This window comes from Ctenopharyngodon idella, chromosome 9 (assembly GCF_019924925.1).
Source record: "Ctenopharyngodon idella isolate HZGC_01 chromosome 9, HZGC01, whole genome shotgun sequence".
NCBI lineage: Eukaryota > Metazoa > Chordata > Actinopteri > Cypriniformes > Xenocyprididae > Ctenopharyngodon > Ctenopharyngodon idella.
In genome coordinates this window covers 28835170-28854729 of record NC_067228.1, presented here as the reverse complement: position 1 = coordinate 28854729, position 19560 = coordinate 28835170, and the positions used below count along the sequence as shown (strand labels likewise).

At 35.7% G+C, this 19560-nt stretch overlaps 1 protein-coding gene across 3 annotated transcripts in view; it reads left to right on the top strand.

The window, feature by feature from the left end:
- The window catches only part of epha3 (eph receptor A3), a 126573-nt gene extending 112062 nt beyond the window's left edge, over positions 1–14511 (top strand). For 2 of the 3 annotated variants that reach the window (XM_051905925.1, XM_051905924.1), the window contains exons 15-17: positions 350–543; positions 5128–5283; positions 11007–14511. In XM_051905925.1, coding sequence (XP_051761885.1) covers positions 350–543; positions 5128–5283; positions 11007–11112 — 456 coding nt within the window. In that variant the 3' untranslated portion in view covers positions 11113–14511. Of the gene's footprint in view, positions 1–349; positions 544–5127; positions 5284–8725; positions 8819–11006 lie in introns of all 3 variants that reach the window. The other variant, XM_051905926.1, reaches the window with a different exon arrangement.
- Positions 14512–19560: the final 5049 nt, after the last annotated feature.

Genomic DNA, 19560 nt, shown 5'->3' with positions numbered 1-19560 from the left:
GAGGAGATGTTAAGGTGTGGTCACATTTACCATTGTTCAGCAAATTTTCTTGGGTGAAATCCAGTCATTTTTAATGGGAATTCATGAAAACAGGAATTTCGCATGAGGGCGAAAGATTTCCCCATGCAGATTTCTCAATGGGGTCACATGAGTTTGCTGCATTGACCAACAGAAAGCTGCTTGGTTTGAAAGTGACTTCTGTGTGAGCTGTGCTTCATACATCGATACACTATTGACAATAGACAATGAATCTCGATGATGAATAGACAAAATTTCAGCAACATTTCACTAATGTGACTATGCCTTTAGACAGAACTTCAGCTTGATGATATTTTCTTATGTGCCTCAGGTGATAAAAGCAGTGGATGAGGGCTATCGTCTTCCCCCACCCATGGAATGCCCTGCCACCCTTTACCAGCTGATGTTGGACTGCTGGCAGAAGGACCGAAACAACCGGCCAAAGTTTGAGCAGATTGTCAGCATCTTGGACAAGCTCATCCGCAACCCCAGCAGTCTCAAAATCACGGCCAGCACTGCATCCAGGTACGTCACTGTTGTCGTACCCAGGAGGACTGCCTTTGGACCGAGTTCTAAATGCTTGTTCTGATCCCAAATTGCCTTCTGCTCTTTCTTCTGCTTTATGTCACGCTCAGATCATCTTCTCATGATCCCTATAATGAGAGGAAATGTTTCTCTCTAATTTGTGTCTTCCCCCTCAGGTCTAGAATAATCACACACTCCTACAGCTGGTCACATAGAGTTATGATTGAGATGTACATAAGACCTCAGTATTTTCTACTGATTATTTTACTAGACAAAATCAGTTTATTTTTGGAGCCAGTTTGCAGAAACAGTCCTCAGACAGGCAGTGTTTGTGATAAACATTTGCTGACATCCTGTTTCTCCAGTATCCAGAATGCAGTACTAATGTTTTTCAAAGTATTATACACAACATGGTCAGAAGTATACAGTAGATAACTCCTTCTGGGTAACGGGTTTGGGAAGGGCCCCTGATTCCAGTGAAATCTTGCACATGGCATTCTAGATTTGTGTACTTTATTCAAAATGTTGCTTTTTTTATGAAACTTACCCACAATCAAGTGTTGATAAAAAAGAATGCATGAAGCTAGAAAAGAAATGTGTATATATATATATATATATATATGTTACATGCTCAGATATTACAACAAAATATTCTCTGAAATTTTTATGAACGATAATCCAAGACTCTGGAGGTGGCTTTTTTAAATTATTAGTCATCTAAAAAAATACATTGAATAATATTAATAAAAAGTATAGTATATAATACCATAATAGTATATTGAATTAGTGAATATCATGGTATTATAGGCCAAACTTAAAGTTTTATATATCCATCTCTCTGTTCACTAAAGAGTCTTTAGCCTAAAAAAGCTCTTGTTTTTAGATCTCTATCCTACCCTATTTTCCTCTCTTTATTGCAATAAGACTCAACTGACCAGAGGGTTCGTCCGGCACGGGTGTGGACGTAAGTGCTATGACCAGGAGCTTTATTATTATGAAGTATGTAACAGTGACTAATGGTTTCTTAAGAAAGTGAAAATGGGTCCCAGGGAGTTTGCATGTAATTTTCCTGATTGGCTTTTAACATGGCTGATCGGGGACCGGCACTGCGCCCAGGTGATTTATGGCTCTCTGAGCGAGACACAGTCTGAGGTTCCGCTGCCGCCGGCCTGCAGCCACAGCTGCATCCAAGCCCTTGCACCTCATTTATCTACATGCCCTGCATGCTAATGGGGCAGCACTCCTGCTATTCTCATAGATGAGCCCTAGACATAAAGGCCAGACCCCTTTAAGCTGGAAAGATGGCATGCAGATGCTCGGAAGTAAAATGTCGGCACTCTTAGGACAAGAGTAGGTGCACAATCTCAGAGCCTCCTCACAGCAAGAGATGCATTTTTGTCCGTGACGAAGCTACCCAGATGTTTCTCCATGAGGAACATCCTCCCTCCTTTCCTATCCCAAGAGAACTTTAAAAACATGATACTAAGCAGCCTCGGTTATTTAGAGGTCACTACACCAGAGGGGAAAGAGGAAAGCAAAAGAAAAGAGAGGGAACCAGCAGAGAGCCCAAGTGTTTACCTCTCTTCTTCCTCACCCTCTGGCCTGTTGTGCTCCTGTCGAGTGACGGCTCAGATCTCTGACGCCAGCAGCTGATGCGGTCAAATGCAGCGTGTACACACCAGAGTTTATGCTATCACTTCTATACCCAACAACAAGGATTTTTCTCCTCGTCAACTGCTTTTTCACCTGAGTTTTGATAAGAATGTAGCTACAACACACAACAGAGGACTCTCTGTTTGTTATCACTATTTTGCTTCAGAGATTCAAGTCAATGTTTTCACTAGTATAGATCATATTATCAAATCTCTGCTTTCTTCCACCATGTTGGCCATTATGATTAAGATGTACATATTTATAATATTAATGCAGTAGGCTTACATGCACATATAATTTAAGTAGTCCTGTCAATCCATTAATATATCAGCTGTTTTAATATGTCTCCACAGTTAACATGTTAGTGAATGTGTCAGTTCCTTTTTAATGAAAGAAAACTATAGGCCCACTGATACAGTAATTATTAGGTTCTGCAATTTGTGTGGGTGACACCACACAAGCATAAATTTATGCTATAAATGTGAAACAGTAGTTCAATAATAAAACATTTTTTTCCCCACACATTGTGTACATAATTGGCTTTGCTCATTTCCAGTCAGCTCTGAGGGTTCTGTGATACTTCGATACATTTTAATACGTCAACTTATTAACTTAATGTTAACTTAACGTTAACTTAATTGTTATTTATTTACGCTGACCTAACCAACCTAAATAATACTCTAATGAGAGTTAGTTGACATATAGTCGCAAAGTTACTTATAGCTTTTAGAATGTCAAAATAAAGTGTGAGCACTCTGTAGACTTTACAGAGTGCTCACCTCTTGCATTGTCAATACAAGATCTTGACCAAAAATTGATGCACCTCTTGATGGAAATAACATCACACCATTTATTTCCATCGAGAGATGCATCATTTTTTGGTCAAAATCTTGTATTGACAATGCAAGAGGTGAGCACTCTGTAAAGTCTACTCCAGCACATCCCAAAAACTTACACTGAGGTTAAGGTCCGTGCCAATTCATGAGTAAAAATGATTCTTCATGCTCCCTCCCAACAATTCATTCACAATTTGAGCCTGATGAATCTTGACATTGTCATCCTGGAATATGGCCATGATACATCTTAATACATGGTTGTTTAAGAAATGAAAAGCTACACACTTCATCTTTTAAGAACCATTGCCAAACATATGACATGCTAGAAAAAGTATAATCACTGTAATAATGATCCATCCATAGACTATTACGTATTTGCCTCTTAAAATCCAAACACTTTTTTTTTGGCCGGGCAGTGTGTGTGTGTGTATATATATATATATATATATATATATACAGTATGCAGATATCAGCTATGGGTCACTTTAATAAGATGTAAGCTGGTCATCAAAAAAAATCGGATATAGTTAACAAATCGGAATTGGGCATCAAGACCTTCAGTGTAAATGGGGCCTAAGAGTAAATGTAAACACCCTCTTTGCATGTAAAATTAGATACAGCACTGTTGTGCACAAATTTAAGCTGCATGTTTGATGTTGAGTCCAATGTAATCTTCACTGTCACATCCTTAAATAACAGCCTTTTTACAAAGTCGAATCACATTGAGACAGGTTCATAAAACAATCGGCACATAAATGTGCTTCTCAAACTGTGAAGGTCAGACTAAAATCATCAGAGATATTCTTAAAAATAAACTTCAGCCACTCTTTCCTGACATTAGGAAATGATTTCTAAAGATCCTCAGCACATCAGTGCAGTACTTGCAGACAGCTCTATTCAATGAGCTGTGTCAGCACTTACTGATCCCCTTTGCCAAGTAAGTTGGATCCATTCAGCATTCTTTTCCAGTCAACTCAGCGTACATTATTCTTTTATTTTCATCACACAGTAATGGAACACTGGGAACATGTGGATCTGAGTGGACTTCCTGGTATTCTAATTTGTTTATTTACATGACCATAAACATCAGTCCCCACAGGGATTGTGATCTCCTTTCTGTCTGTTCCCCTGGTTCTGATCAGGTGCTCTTGGCCTTGAATTGTGGGTTTCAGATGCTTTGACACGACATACATTTTTAGAGTCTCACCTGAATTAACAAAGATAAGAACATATTTATGCATTTTTTTAATTTAATTTAATTCAGTTGTTATTTTTTAATTAACATATTTGAAAGGATTTATTGAAATATTTTTTCCTCACTTTCACAATGTGATCTGGAATTATTTTCATAATGTTGTCTGTTTACATTATAAAATGTCCATTTAGTATTTGTCAGATTGCATATAAAAATGTGCATACTGTATATGCCAGTAACATGTTAAAAGTAATGTTTGTTTGAGAAGCTAATTATACAATAATACATATAATACATATTCTCGTGTAGGTTTATAAAGGTTTTGGTTAATGAATTAGCCTTTTACCCAATAAACAATGGAAACAAGCATTGGAATGTGAACAATGGGAAGTCATCAGAAACAGAGATGTCTGTGTATTCGAATAAACATTCCTAAATGTATTGGTTTCTTCCTGGGGAATGCTTGCCATAACACAGATGGAGAGAATCAGTCCCACTTCTCTGCAGGTATTTCCTTATGGAGACCCTGAAGGCAAAGCTTGCATATCGGATTTGAAGGCCTTTGTGTTGTTATTGTACCCTCTGCTTGCACTTTTATAAGCTTGTTTTCTCCATAAATGACATTTGTCAAACGTGATGGGAATTGCAGACGACCACAACTTCAGTGTTGTATTTTTTCAGAGTCAGCAAGTTAGAGGAACGGTCATGGGGTGTGTTCTCATAAAAAGTTGTTGTGCATCAGCATCATTAGGGTGAAGTTTGTAATTTCTTTTGGCCTGCTCAACCAAAAACTTTCCAGTACCATTTAGTACTGCTACTGGTGCAGAAATTAAACAATTCATCTTTAATGTTCACAATACAACTAACAATACTTCCTCTGTGTTTTTCATCTCTCCCTAGACCAGTAAATCTGCTTCTGGACAGGACCAGCACTGATATCACTTCCTTTCACACGATGGGCGATTGGCTGGAGAGTGCAAGGACGTTGCCCTGTAAAGATGCGTTCAGTGGTGTCAGCTATAGCTCCTGTGATACACTGGCCAAAACATCAGCAGAGTAAGAGCCTTTCAGGTTTTTGTATTATATAACTAAAATCTGCACTATACCAGTCAAAAGTTACTAATTTTGTTTTTTTGGTTATTTTATGGTTATGATTACTAAGGCTGCATTTATTTTCAAAATGTAAATATAAAATGTAATTGTGATGGCAAAGCTCCAGTCTTCAGTGTCACATGATCCTTCAGAAATCATTCTAATATGCTGATTTGGTACTTAATTGTTATTAATCAGTTATTATTAGTACTCAATTTTTAATAATTGTTCTTATTATTATCATCAATGTTGAAACTTAGCCCAAACTTATGTATATTATGGTTTCCACAAAAATATTAAGTGGCAAAAACCTTTCAACATTGATAAGAAATGCTTCTTAAACACCAGGTCAGGATTTTAGAATAATTTCTAAAGGATCATGTGACATTGAAGGAATGTCAGCTGAAAATTCAGCTTTTCCATCACAGGAATGGATCATAGAAAGAAAAACACCTCTTGCCAAAAGTAAAAGTGCCGCCCTCCCATAATCCCCAGTATTGGATGCTCTGAGCTGAGTCAAACAAAATTCTAATAATAAAGACCCTATTCTGCTCCACGATGTGGATCTGCTTTTATGGGAAATGCTTGTAGATGTTGATTAGGAACCTTGCCTAGCCTGGTTAGCATCTCCTGAGACCACTTTTCGATTCAAATGACGAGGCATTTGACAATGTAAATAATTTGACATTCATAACTTCAAAATGATCAAAGGCCCGGTCTTGGAACAGTGGCAGTACTGTGCTGCATGGTACCCTCAGGACTAAACATCTAAACACTGAGCAGTCTGTAATTAAGTTTGCTTGTCTTTATATTTTGTTCAGATGTCAGCGTAAATAATCACATGCAAATAGCAGCCCTCATCCATGACCTAGATTGGGTTATTTAATATGCAGTTTGTCTCCCCAGTTTGTTTGGCCTTCTGTAGTGAGTGGACAACACCACTCTTCGGCTGACCACAGAATCGTGTGCGTTTATAATTTTTGTGAATTTTAAAGTCAAATGTGTTCATTTATATGTCTGACCTGCTGAAAAGACCAGGATCACCATTTACATCATTTTACAGACTAGGTTTAAGGCTTAAGCCTAGTCCCAGACTAAAATGCATGTTTGAGCTGTTTTAACTGAAAGCAACTTGCACTGACATATCTTAAAATATGTCAGTGCCTCTGTTTTGTCTCAAGATGCAGATCAGTAATGTTTAAAAAAGGCACGTTAAAAGCTACTTAAATGTCCTAATTAAACTAAGGCCTAATCCTGGCTTAATTTAAGCCGTCTGTGAAACCAGGCCTATACAGAATGTTTAACCATAGTCAACTGCACTAACCTTCTGCTGCCTCATTAGCTTGACCAGCAAAACCACCAACCAGCAAGACCATGCAAGAACAATCAGCTTCACTAAGTTTTGCTAATAAACAACAACCATCACTAACCAGTACCACAGATAAAACTACACCAGAATAAACCACTACTAACCAGGCTAAAAGCTGTACCAAATTAGGTAACACTTTTTAGGAGACTGTCTATTCAATATCTGCTAACACTTTTTATTTTGATGGTCCCCTAACTGACATTCTACTGACTTTAAGTAACTTTGCAAGTACATGTCACCTTATTCTACAAACCCCAACAATAACCCTAGCTTAACAGTCTACTAATCCTCTAATGAGAGTTAGTTGACATGTAGTTTCAAATTAATGAGAGTTAGCTGATAGGCTATGTAGTTGCAAAGTTACTTATAGTTAGTGGAATGTCTAAAGTGGACTATCGAAATAAAGTGTAACCCCAGTTGTATTAGCATGAACCATGTCAGCATCAAACCAGCATTAAACAACATAAACCAGCAACAAAGTAAAATCACACCAACATTAACTACCACTCATCAGTGCTAATCAGCTACAAGTCAGCACTAACAAGTACAAAAACCACAAAATGAGCAAAAAGTCAACATCAGAGACCAGCTCTACATCGGCATGGGGATTTATATTGGTCTTTTCAGCAGAATGTTTAAGGAGTGCACCAAATTGAGAGTTCTAGACAAATCTGTGATCATAAAGATCAACGTTTGCACCCAAAATAAATTGCTTTATAAAATTGTTCAAACTTAAATAAGCCATGAAAGCTACTGCAGTGTAATGGATCTGCCAGAAACACAAAGAATCGTAAGAGATAGATCATTATTGATGATTTATTCACTTATCACTTTACCTTGATTGTATGCCTCTGGTTTTTGTTGTTGATGAAGCTGTAGTTAGTTTACCAGATGTTTGGCCTCTTATTACAATTTTATGTTAAACTGAACAGAATGTTGTGCTTTTAATCTATCATTGAAAGTTTTACCTTATTTGGCACGAGTCGCATTAGACTGTAGACAAATATAAATTTATGTGGCAAGCAGTATTCAATGGTTATACCTTCTTGTGTTTTTGTTTGAAAAATGGTAGTTAATAGTGACACTTTTTTATATATAGTAAATAAGTTGTAAATTGTTTTAAATAACAATAAATAACAAAGTTCCACCGAGATATCATTTACATAAAATACAACTGTGCTATTAGTATTCTTAAAAAAAAAAAGAAAAAAAACTTTCTCTTTACTTTCTGTTTGCTTTTGATGTACTTATCAGAGATACAGAAAAAAACTATACTTAAGTAAACTTTGCTTATACTGACAAATACATGGAAAAGTTTGGCCAATACTTGTACTTAATCTTTTGATCGAGATATACTTAAGAGAAGTATAATTTAACATTCTAAATATGCTTGGCTAGTGTTATAAAATATATAAATATGTTAATGCTACTATTCTGACTTTATAAGCAATTGCGAGTTTACGTCTCGTAATTCTGAGGGGGGAAAAAATAAAAAGTTTGAAATAAAAATTACCTTTTTTAATTTTTTATTGAGTAGTGGAAACAAGCCTTTTTCTTAAAGAAAACTCAAAGTCTACTACTTTTATGTGTAATATACACTTAAATGTATAATTTTATAAACTAAAAAGTGGACCAATTATAGTCCCAATAAAGTATTGAAAAAGTACACTTACAAATATATATACTAGTGCATTGATTCTAGTGTATTTACTACTTAAAGTATACTTCTTTTTTTTGTAAGGGATGCTTTAAAATGAAAATGATTTGATTCCTTCAGCAGTAAAGATGTTTTACAGCTGTTAAAATGGTATAACAGTAACTCCTTGATTTCAGCTGTTTCAGTCTGATCACAATGTATCTTAACATTTTCATTTGCACTGCAGACGACAGATTAGTTAAAGTTTTGTCACACAGAAATGTTGCAGGCCTGCCTTGATTGACATTGTGAGCATTTGTTTGGCTGATGTCAGTGCATTAGCAGTGCATTGACAATAAACAGCCTGTGTCAGTCGATCTAAAGCTTTATTTTGCCCATAGAATCTGTCTGACTGAAGTCAGACCAGCAGCCACTTGCCCTGAGTGGGAGCCGTCCATGGGAATTACAACACTTTAAAGCTTATAGACTGGATGGTGGGTTTCGATCATAGCTTTTCTATTGCTGGCTGCTCCCTCAAGCTTTTGCTTGCGCTCATGTCCATTTCGGGACTAAATCGACACTGCACTTTGTACAAGTGTTTCTAACAGAACTCATGCCTGAGGTGTGTGTAGCCTAACCTAGGTTGTGACAAACTTGCTTGCACTAATCTGCTATAATGATGTTTACTGCACAGCTTTTGCATCCCCTGATCTGACAATACTAAGAATTTATTTTTTGTTTTTTTGCAAAAACTCCTGTACTTGAGCTCATGAAAGTGATTGGTTTGTCATATGTTTGCAATGTGCAGTCTGATCTAATGGGAAAAACATTGACTTGACAAAGGTTTTTGTAAAACCTAAAATACGCTGTACAAATAGCTGCAGTTTCCAGGTGAAATGTCCATTAAGTGGAATTTTATTTTTTATACAGATGAGGCTTTAATAAGGTTAACAAGAATATCACCAAATAATGTTCTAGTGACTTTAAATCAGTCAGTATCACCCACAGGAATAGATGTTTCAATTAAATGTAATTATAGACCCAAAATTCAACCTGAGAATAGAGCATTGTATTTTCCGATGCATTTAATTCAGTAATATGTTTATGGATAGTTGGTGCAAAATTAAAAATCTCTTTCAAATTTTGCCTTTTCTGCCAACATTATCACTGGCCTGGCCCATATAGTTATTTTTACACAAAATATTTTTTGTGTAAACTACATTTTTCTCATTATTATTATTATTATGTATTATATATTTATTGTTCTTTTTTTAAAGCTACAATGTAATTCTTTGTTAGAAATTTTACACAAAAATGTCAGCCAGCTTGATGACATATTTAAAATAACCAAATTTGCAACAACAATATTCATTATTTTAACACAGAAAACCATTTTTTTTTTATTTTTTTTTTTTTTTTTTTTATAAAGTTTGTAAGACATCAGGCTGTCCTTATTGTTGAGTCCTGAACTACACTACCATTCAAAAGTGTGGGGTCAATAAGATTTTTTAAAAGAAATAAAACTTATTTTTAGCCAGGGTGTATTAAATGGAAAGTAACATTAAAATTAATGTTACAAAAATTCTGTTTCAAATAAATGCTGTTCTTTTGAACTTTATTCATCAACAATCCTGAAAATTTGAACACTATTCATCAAAAAATAAATAAATAAATAAAATAAAATAAAAAAAATCCACAAAAATGAAGCAGCACAACTATTGTCAACATTGATAATAATAAATGTTTCTTGAGCAGCAAATCAGCATATTACAATGATTTCTAAAGGATCATGTGACACTGAAGACTGGAGTAATGCAAATTCAGCTTTGCGTCACAGGAATAAAATTCAAATATAAAACAGTATTTTTATTCAATATTACTGTTTTTACTGTATTTTTGATCAAATACTGTAAATGCAGTCTTGGTGAGCATAAGAGACTTCTTTCAAAAACATTTTACTGACCACTGTCCTGCAGAGTTTAGCTCCAACCCCAATTAAACACACCTGAACCAGCTAATCAAGGTCTAACTAGGCATACTAGACACTTAATGGCAGGTGTTTTGGAGCTGGTTGGAGTGAAACTCTGCAGGACAGTGGCCCTCCAGGACCAAGTCTGGACACCCCTGAACTACAGCTACTTTACCTACAGCAACGTATTTTACGTTGTGCAAAACCGCATGTACAGTCACGTTTTTCCTATGAGACCAGGTAGGATATGTGCGCACAGGATGAACTCATCCATATGGTAAGTCTGGAGAGTCTATCCACGATTGTAAATAATGCAAGCTTCTGTCAGCTGTTGCATGGATCTCATTAAATGAAAAATGTCGTTCTTTTTCCCTCCGGGGTAACACTGACAGTGCTGTTCCTTTCAAATTACGGTAGAAATAACCAACTCAGAAAATGAAGCAGCTTCTCCAATTTCTCATCACTGTAAGCTGTAAATCAGCCCTTTTTTTAAGTTATAACAAAAGGTCTGTCATGAGTCCAGAGAGCAGCTCCTCGACTTGTATGCGTATGGCAGCATGGTGTCCGCTTGGAATACTTTGTCCTACATGACTGACACATGCAGTCTGAGGCAGAGCGGTGCTGCGGGCTTGTCATTAATGTCACCATATGTCAAACAGTGAGAGCTTTATTTTACCCATACTCACTGTCTCTCTCTCCACTTTGACACACAGGGACTTCAAGAAAGTCGGTGTGACGATTGTTGGACCTCAGAAGAAGATCGTGAGCAGCCTAACAACACTTGAAACACACTCAAAGAACGGTCCAGTTCCTGTGTAAAATTAAAAACGAGTGATGGAAAAGAAAGATACTTAAATGAGATTGATGCTGCTTTGGCTTTAACAGACCAGAAATAGACATTAAATGAAAAGAGGAAGTGGAACTAGAATTCTTGAATACATGTGCGAAGCAGAACAGCCTTCCTGGAGAATGATCACGTCTTCCCGGGCACGAGGTGCAAAGACAAGGAGCGCGTCTCTCAGCGATTGACAGGTTGCCTTATCGGTGAGACACGGGAGAGGCGGGTGAGCGTAGGCCTCATGTTTAGGAGTCTACGCTCATGCTTACATGGCTCTTATAGACAAAAGCCTCCTAGAGGATGGAAGCTGGTCCGATCTGAATGGATTTAATGAAAAGCTCTTCACATGTGGCAGGGGAGCATTAAAAAGCCTTCAGGAAAAACTTTGCAAAAGCATTTGTCTTCCTTTTGGAAGGTAGCACTTCAGAGAGGCAATAGTTTTGGTGGTTTTGGGCCACTTGTGGAAAAGCCCCCTTTAATTCTTCTGGAGAAAAGCAGGAGAAATACAGCTGGTTACTGTTAGAGCAATCTGGTAATGCTTGTTAGGATCTGACACATTTGGCTATATATTTGATAATAAACCATTAATCTGCAAGTGCAGAGAGCCATTCTCGAGAATCAGGGATGGAGTAGAGGAGGCGTTTGGTAAACTTGCCATTTAAAAGGTTTATTTGTTAATGTAGCCCATGACATATGTTTGTTTGTACCACTGTGTTCAGATGATATATGAATTCATTATCAAATAAAAACAATACACTACAAAGAAAAAAAATGTTTACTAGAATCAGTAACAGTCAGTAAATCATAATGTACTGAATCATTTTTATGGTTGCATCACATAAGAAAACCAGACAGAATACCAGCAGTGTGTTGATCTCAGATATGTTAAGGGACATGGGCTATGTTCGAAATAAAATACTAGCTTACTACATACTGCCTGTTTAGTGGGTGAAACAAAGGATTTTGCAACAAGATTTCAAATTATAGTGTTGTCACATGACCTAATCACGCTGCTTGTTTAATTCAACAGCATCCAGTAATATGGTTCCTTTGCCTTTTTAATCCAAATATGTGCAAAATTCATATTGAAATGATGTTGACTTGATATCACTGACTCGCTCCACCTCAGAAACTACTACTCTTTTCGTTTGTCGCCACAAATCCCTCTTATTTTTCAGCTACTTCATTCCAATCACCTGAATGCATTCTGGCAACACTATTTTTTTTTTACAATCCAATCAGTTCTCAATTGATTAAAGTCCCAGCCCTCATTTTTTTCACATTTGGCAGCCAATCAAATAATGAGTCAAGAAAGACAATTAAATGTCACATGATTTTTTTTTTTTTTTTTCCCCAAACCACTTAAAGGATAGTTCACCCAAAATGAATATTCTGTCATCATTTACTCAACCTCATGTTGTTCCAAACCTGTATGTCTGTATGGATCTTCTGTGGAACATAAATAAGATATACTGAGAATATTTTTTTTTTTTTTTTTTTTGTCAATGAGCCCCAAAACAGATTAGTTACTAAAACTTTTCAAAATATCTTTTGTGTTCTGCAGATGAAAGAAAGTCATACAGGTTTGGAATTACATGAGGGTGAGTAAATGGTGACAGGATTTCTGTTTTTTGGGTGAACACTCCCTTTAAACACAAACCCCACCCCAGAGCTGATTTCATTGGTCAGCTCAATCAGGCAGTCACCTGTCAAGACATGACTGATGCTGCTGACATGACCAATGAAATCTGCTGGGTGGAGTGTGTGCTGAACTGGTTTAGGGAAACGAATAGTGCAAATATCACTGCTACTTCCAGCAATGCGTCACACAGGAAATGGAAGTTTAAATCAAGCGTGTTGCATTGTGGCATATAGTACTGTGTGCCGTGTACTCTGTTAGTATACAGTAGTATATCACTTGGATATTCCACACAGAACATATGCATTCTGTGCACAGTATACACTGTATACTTTAAAAATAGCAATAGTAGTATGGTAGTGTGCTATTCCGAACATACCCATTCTCTGTAGTTTCCTGTAGTAAAGTTCATTTTGAGATCAGGGACCTCGTTTATAAAATGTTGCGTAGAAACCATCCTACATTTGATCGTACGATCATTTCTCAAATGTGCGTATGTGTGATTCAGAGAACGCACGCACGCACGCACGCACGCGCACACACACACACACACACAAAAAGAAAGTGTGTACGCCTCTCTTCCAGATGTGAAGTCTATAAATTGCAAATGATCTTGAAATTCTGTGCTGGTGAATGGTTTCAGATCTCCGCCTTGTAAACGCTACCTAATTCATTTCATTAACCAACCCGATCTCACAGCAATTTGTATGTATTTTACGAGGTGGCTAATTCGTATGAATTAGTAGGACCTCACTTCAAAAAGGATCACCAGGAAGGACTGCCCCTAAACCTACCCATCACTGGGGTCGAGACAAAAGTGAGGTCTAGACAAATTCGGACGAGGAGTGAGGTCGTCCGAATTTGTACGAATTAGCCACCTCGTCAAATACTTACGAATTGCTATGAGATTGCATTGCATTAACACATAAAAGAACACCAGTCAACATCCAAATACTTTACTTGAGAATGATAAGCAGCAAAATTTGCTTAGATTTCCAAATACCTGCAATACTCCGACTCTCTGCCACAAGGAAAAGTGCGTACGTCTGTTTAGAACCTGACATGATGCTAAGCATTTTTCCACGTCAAAGACCATTTTTCATTTTTCAAATATGAACATTGGCGTGGATTTTAGCACACTCTACAATCAAATTTGTACGCACATTTTATAAATGAGGCCCCAGGACTATGAAATCTTCCAGAAGGTTCATGTAAAGGGGTATTCTGAAAGGACAGTGGCTATCTGATCATGAACACTCAGGATTCATAGCCCTCATCTTTAAAATACAAGGTTCCTGGTTGTTTATTATTTTGAGACTGAATATTGGCATTAGGCCTAATGCACTTCTAAGTGGCTCAACAATCGCAAATCATCATCTGAATATTTTCTTAAGACATCCTCGTCGTAAAATCAATGGTGCACATGCCGGTCTGACCATGTACTGCACTACCTTATGAAGGAACAGTCCATTTTTCCTCTACGCCCCTTTCATTCTGCCTGTAAATGTTGCTTTACCCCTGCTGTTAGCATGTACATACAGTATGTGAACCGGACCTGTGATGATAGCAATGGTTACTCTAGAGGTACTCTATCATTTACCTGGCCATCCCTGTACAAATGTCTGTATGTATGTATAAAAGAATGAACAAAATATCTGTACAACCTTTACAGAATTCCATTGTATTATATTTTATGTTATTTTGTATTGTATTTGTTTTTACATAAAAACAATTATAATGACTTATTTATTTCTTAACAACAAACCACCATACACAGTGCAGATTTTTTTTTTTTTTTTTTTTTCCCTCCATAGAATTCAGTAAGTTATGACATGGTTATGTTTCAACCTTATCAGTGTTTTTATATTTTACTTTGTTGAAGAAGATGTTTTGAAAAGCAATACTGTTTTACGTCCTGTTCCCCTTCTTTAGATTGATGTGTGTGTATGTGTGTGAGTGTGTAGATGGCCTTGTCTACTAATGTAAAATGATTTGTAGTGGAAACATTTATATTTTTATAATAAACAAACATTCTCAAAATATTTTCTAAAGAATGAATGCTAATAAGAAAGTGTCTCGTTTGGTGCTTGTTTTGTGCACACTCACACACATGTTGGGATTCCATGTTTTATGGAGATATTCCATAGATATAATGATTGTTATACTGTACAAACTGTATATTCTCCCTACCCCTAATCCTACCCATCACAGAAATCTTTCTGCATTTTTACATTTTTAAAAAACATCACTTAGTATGATTTACAAACTGTTTTCCTCGTGGGGAGCAAAAAATGTCCCCACAATGACAAGAATTTTGGATAATGGCATCTTTGTGGGGACATTTTGTCCCCATAACATAGGGTTTACCTGAACCACACACCCACACCCACACACATTCTGAAAAGACGTACAAAAATTAGACATTCAAAAATATTTGAAAAGGGCTGCAAAAAAAATCCTTCTTGATCACTTTTATGATTAAGATTTTTAATTCATTTAAATTAATTTTGATAGATTTTTTAATATATGGCCTAAAGAAAAAGTAGCTGTCACTGTCTGCAGATTGTAATACACAAGAAAACCATATTTTTATATATTGTAACAAAAATTGTTAAATGACTTTAAAACGTCAAGGTGTTGAAATCTCTTATGCTCACCAAGGCTGCATTTATTTGATTAAAAATACACTAAAACACTAATATTGCAAAATATTATTACAATTTAAAATAACTTTTCCATTTGAATATATTTAAAAATGTAATTTATTCCTGTGATGCAAAGCTGAATTTTCAGCATCCATAATCCAGTCTTCAGTGTCACATGATCCTTCAGAAATCATTCTAATAAACATTTATTATTATCAATGTTAAAAAAAAAAAGTGCAGCTTAACAATTTTGCTGGCTTAACAAATTCAGCTTAACCATGGCCATTCAAAAGCTATGTTTTTAATACTTTTATTCAGCAAGGGCATACTAAATTGCTCAAAAGTGATAGTAAAGACTTTTATAATGTTATAAAATATTTCTATTTTAAATAAATGCTGCTTTTTTAACTTCTATTCATCAAACTATCATGAAAAAAAAGTATCATGTTTTCCAGACATTTCAACAATGATAATAATAAGTAGGCTACCATTATTAATAACTGAGTAGGCTTACTTGGCATTTTATATTTCTAAGAACTTATATGGATTTTACAAGTATTTTTCTTATTCATTATCTCAGGCATCCTTATTTATCATTGACCCTATAATAACTGTTTGTCCAAGGTGGGTGGTACATCAGCAGGTGTTCATTTACGGTCCGTGCACCACAGAGATGACCTTAATAAATCTATTAGCCACCCAGTGTATAGTGCATGTGTCCAGCCCTCTGAGTGCAGAGCACCATCTAAAGAGCAGCCATGTGGGGCTCCCTGAGGCCTAGACATAATAGTGTGTTTCAGTCTTATCTGAGCCTAGCAGAATCTGTGACCCAGATCAGACTGCCTGCCAGCGTCCTCCTTAACACCTGGTGAGAGGATTCACATGCATTGCCCCAAAACATAGCAGGATATTGTGCTGATATTCACACTGTTACGGTGTTGATGAAGAGTGTGCACAAATTAATGTATTTACATTGAAAAGTACAAAAAAACAATGAAATGAATTTACAATGAAAGCATAAGTATATGATGTGTAGGTCTTTTCTATTTTTTTTCCTCATAAGTCGTTAAACTTTTTTATAAAAATTCAATTCATACAGGCCATGAATTTTTTATATATGTTTGTTTGTTTGTTTATTTATTTATTCTTGTTCCTTCCAATTATACATATTAATATAAATAATAAAAAAAAAAAAAAAGTTAAATGCACACCTGAAATATTATTTTTAAAGTTATGTTGTATGGAAAATATTTTATTACTTTTCACTTGATTAGTCAATTAGTCTGAAATCACTTGTTTGAAATGATTTGGGGTCAAAAAGATTTTGTTTGTTATAAATGAATACTTTTATTCAGTAAGGATGCATTAAATTGATCAAAAGTGACAGTAAAGATGTTAACATTGCACCAAAAAAAAAAAAAAAAATCCATTTCCAATAAATGCTGTTCTTTTGAACTTTCTATTTATCAAAGAATCCTGAAAATAAAATGTGTTTTTGAGCAGCAAATCAGCATATTAGAATGATTTCTGAAGGATCATGTGACACTAAAGACTGGAGTAATGATGCTGAAAATTAATTATGCTTTTTACTGTATTTGTGAATAAATAAATGCAGCCTTGTTGAGCATAAAAGACTTCTTTCAAAATCCTTAAAAAAATCTCAGACCCTAAACTTTTTAACAGTAGTATATAAAACCAACATAAATACAAAGATTTAATTATTAATTTCCCAAACAGATTTTGTAAAGATTTTCCCATTGACCTAAATCAATGACATACTATAGTGCGTGCAGAATTATTAGGCACGTTGATTTTCTGATCATAAATGACAAATGAACTCCCAAAACTTACTGCCAGATTCTGGAAGATGAATTCTTCAAACAGTGGTACAAGAGGATGTGGTGCTGGTCCTTCAAGAGTCACTCTCAATCTGTCTGTCTACAAAGCCTATATAAAAAAAAAAAAATAAATAAAAAATAAAAAAAACAGTATTCATGTATTTTTCAACACTTTGGCTTTTGATTCGTATTAAGTAGGGATAATTTTTAAGGATTTTATACCTAACCTAACTCTCTGAGATCCTGACATCTTGCACTTCTGGAGACTCCAGGTAGGTTCAGTTCTGGAAAATGGTGGCGCTGGAGACTAAAGGGTCCCTGATGGTTTCACACTTAATTCTTCACCTTAATTCTTAATTCTTTTGCAGTTAACATGTGTCTTTTCTCCTCCACCTGTTTTTGTCTGACCCTACTGAGCATTTCACTGTCCAATGGTCATGCTTTAACCCCCAATTTCTAGTATTTCATTAGTATTGCATCCTTCTCATGGGCATTTAATAATTTTTTACTTTTCAGTCTGAGTTAAATGTCTTTTTTGGCTCATTTTATCTGGAAAAGAAAACATACCTAATAATTCTGCACACCTGAATATAAGGCGTTTTTCATTTCCAGCCTTCATGAACAATTATATACCACTTATAAATGACTAAATACAAAATTAATAATAGTTATTAAGATTAATGTGGTTTGGAATTGGTAAGATGGAAAAAAAAAAAAACATGATCAGAAAATTGACGTGACTAATAATTCTGCATGCACTGTATACATGTCATTTCTTTCTTACTTTCTCTCTTTTTGAAATAAATCTTTTTCTAGGCATCGGATTATTATTAACAGTCAACATTCGGAGGCACTATCTAATTTGTGGGATTTAACTGCTCTGTAAGTTTTCTGTCTTACCACTGTTCCATTCCAAACAAACTAAAATAACCTGCAAATCACCAAGATATTTGGCACACGCTGTACCCATTGACAGCCACAAAGAAAGGATTTAATTAGAGGATGTAATTTTTGCCATCCGTCAGCGGTATGTCTAAGACTCCTGTAGTTTTCAGTGTGCAATTAAAAAAAAAAAAAAGAAACTCTGCTTTTTCCTCCTCTTTCCATTAGCATTGCAGTCTTCCACTCATTGGCTTATTTGTTGAAATGGAGGCCTATTTTAACAAAGAAGACATTGTTTGGAATAAACTATAGTATTTAAAGGAATAGTTCACTTTCAAATAAAAATTTCCTGATAATTTACTCACACCCATATCATCCAAGATGTCCATGTCCTTCTTTCTTCAGTCGAAATTAAATTAAGGTTTTTAATGAAAACATTCCAGGATTATTCTCCTTATAGTGGACTTCAATGGTCTCCAAATGGTTGAAGGTCAAAATTACAGTTTTAGTGCAGCTTCAAAGGGCTTTAAACGATACCAGACGAGGAATAAGGGTCTTATCTAGCGAAATGATCGGGCATTTTCTAAAAAAATAAATAAATAAATAAAAAAATAAAAAAAATCAAATGATCACATCACAAGTGCTTCCACCAGAACACGATTCCTTATTCTTCAAAAAGCTTACGCTGAATGTCCTTACGCCTTCCTTATTCAACTTACGGAACGAACGCGGCGCCAGTTCTGTTTTTCCCGTAAGTTGAATAAGGAAGGCGTAGGACATTTAGCGTAAACTTTTTGAAGAATACGGAATCGCGTTCTGGTGGAAGCAGATTCCGATCATTTGTGCCTATAAAGCATATACATTTTGATTTTTTTTTTTTTTTTGAAAATGACCAATCGTTTCATTAGATAAGACCCTTATTCCTCATCTGGTATCGTTTAAAGCCCTTTGAAGCTGCACTAAAACTGTAATTTTGACCTTCAACTGTTTGGAGGCCATTGAAGTCCACTATAAGGAGAATAATCCTGGAATGTTTTCATCAAAAACCTTAATTTCTTTTCGACTGAAGAAAGAAGGACACGGACATCTTGGATGACATGGGGGTGAGTAAATTATCAGGAAATTTTTATTTGAAAGTGGACTAATCCTTTAAAAGTGACATTTTTGGAACGTAATATGAAAAAAAATTCCCACAGTTAATCTGACAATGAAGAAGAGTGTTTGGGAAAAGTGACAACACTTTTTGGCAAAGCGAAGGCTTCCTAAGGTGATGCACACTGAAGGTTTGTATAGTTTTAGGATTGCACATATGGTTAGCAGCTCCACTAGTTTGCAGGCTTCTGTTCTCAGAACATTATGGATAGTCTAAGAAGGCCATGTTACAGCCCGCTGTCGATAAAACATTTCATACACTTACAGATATAG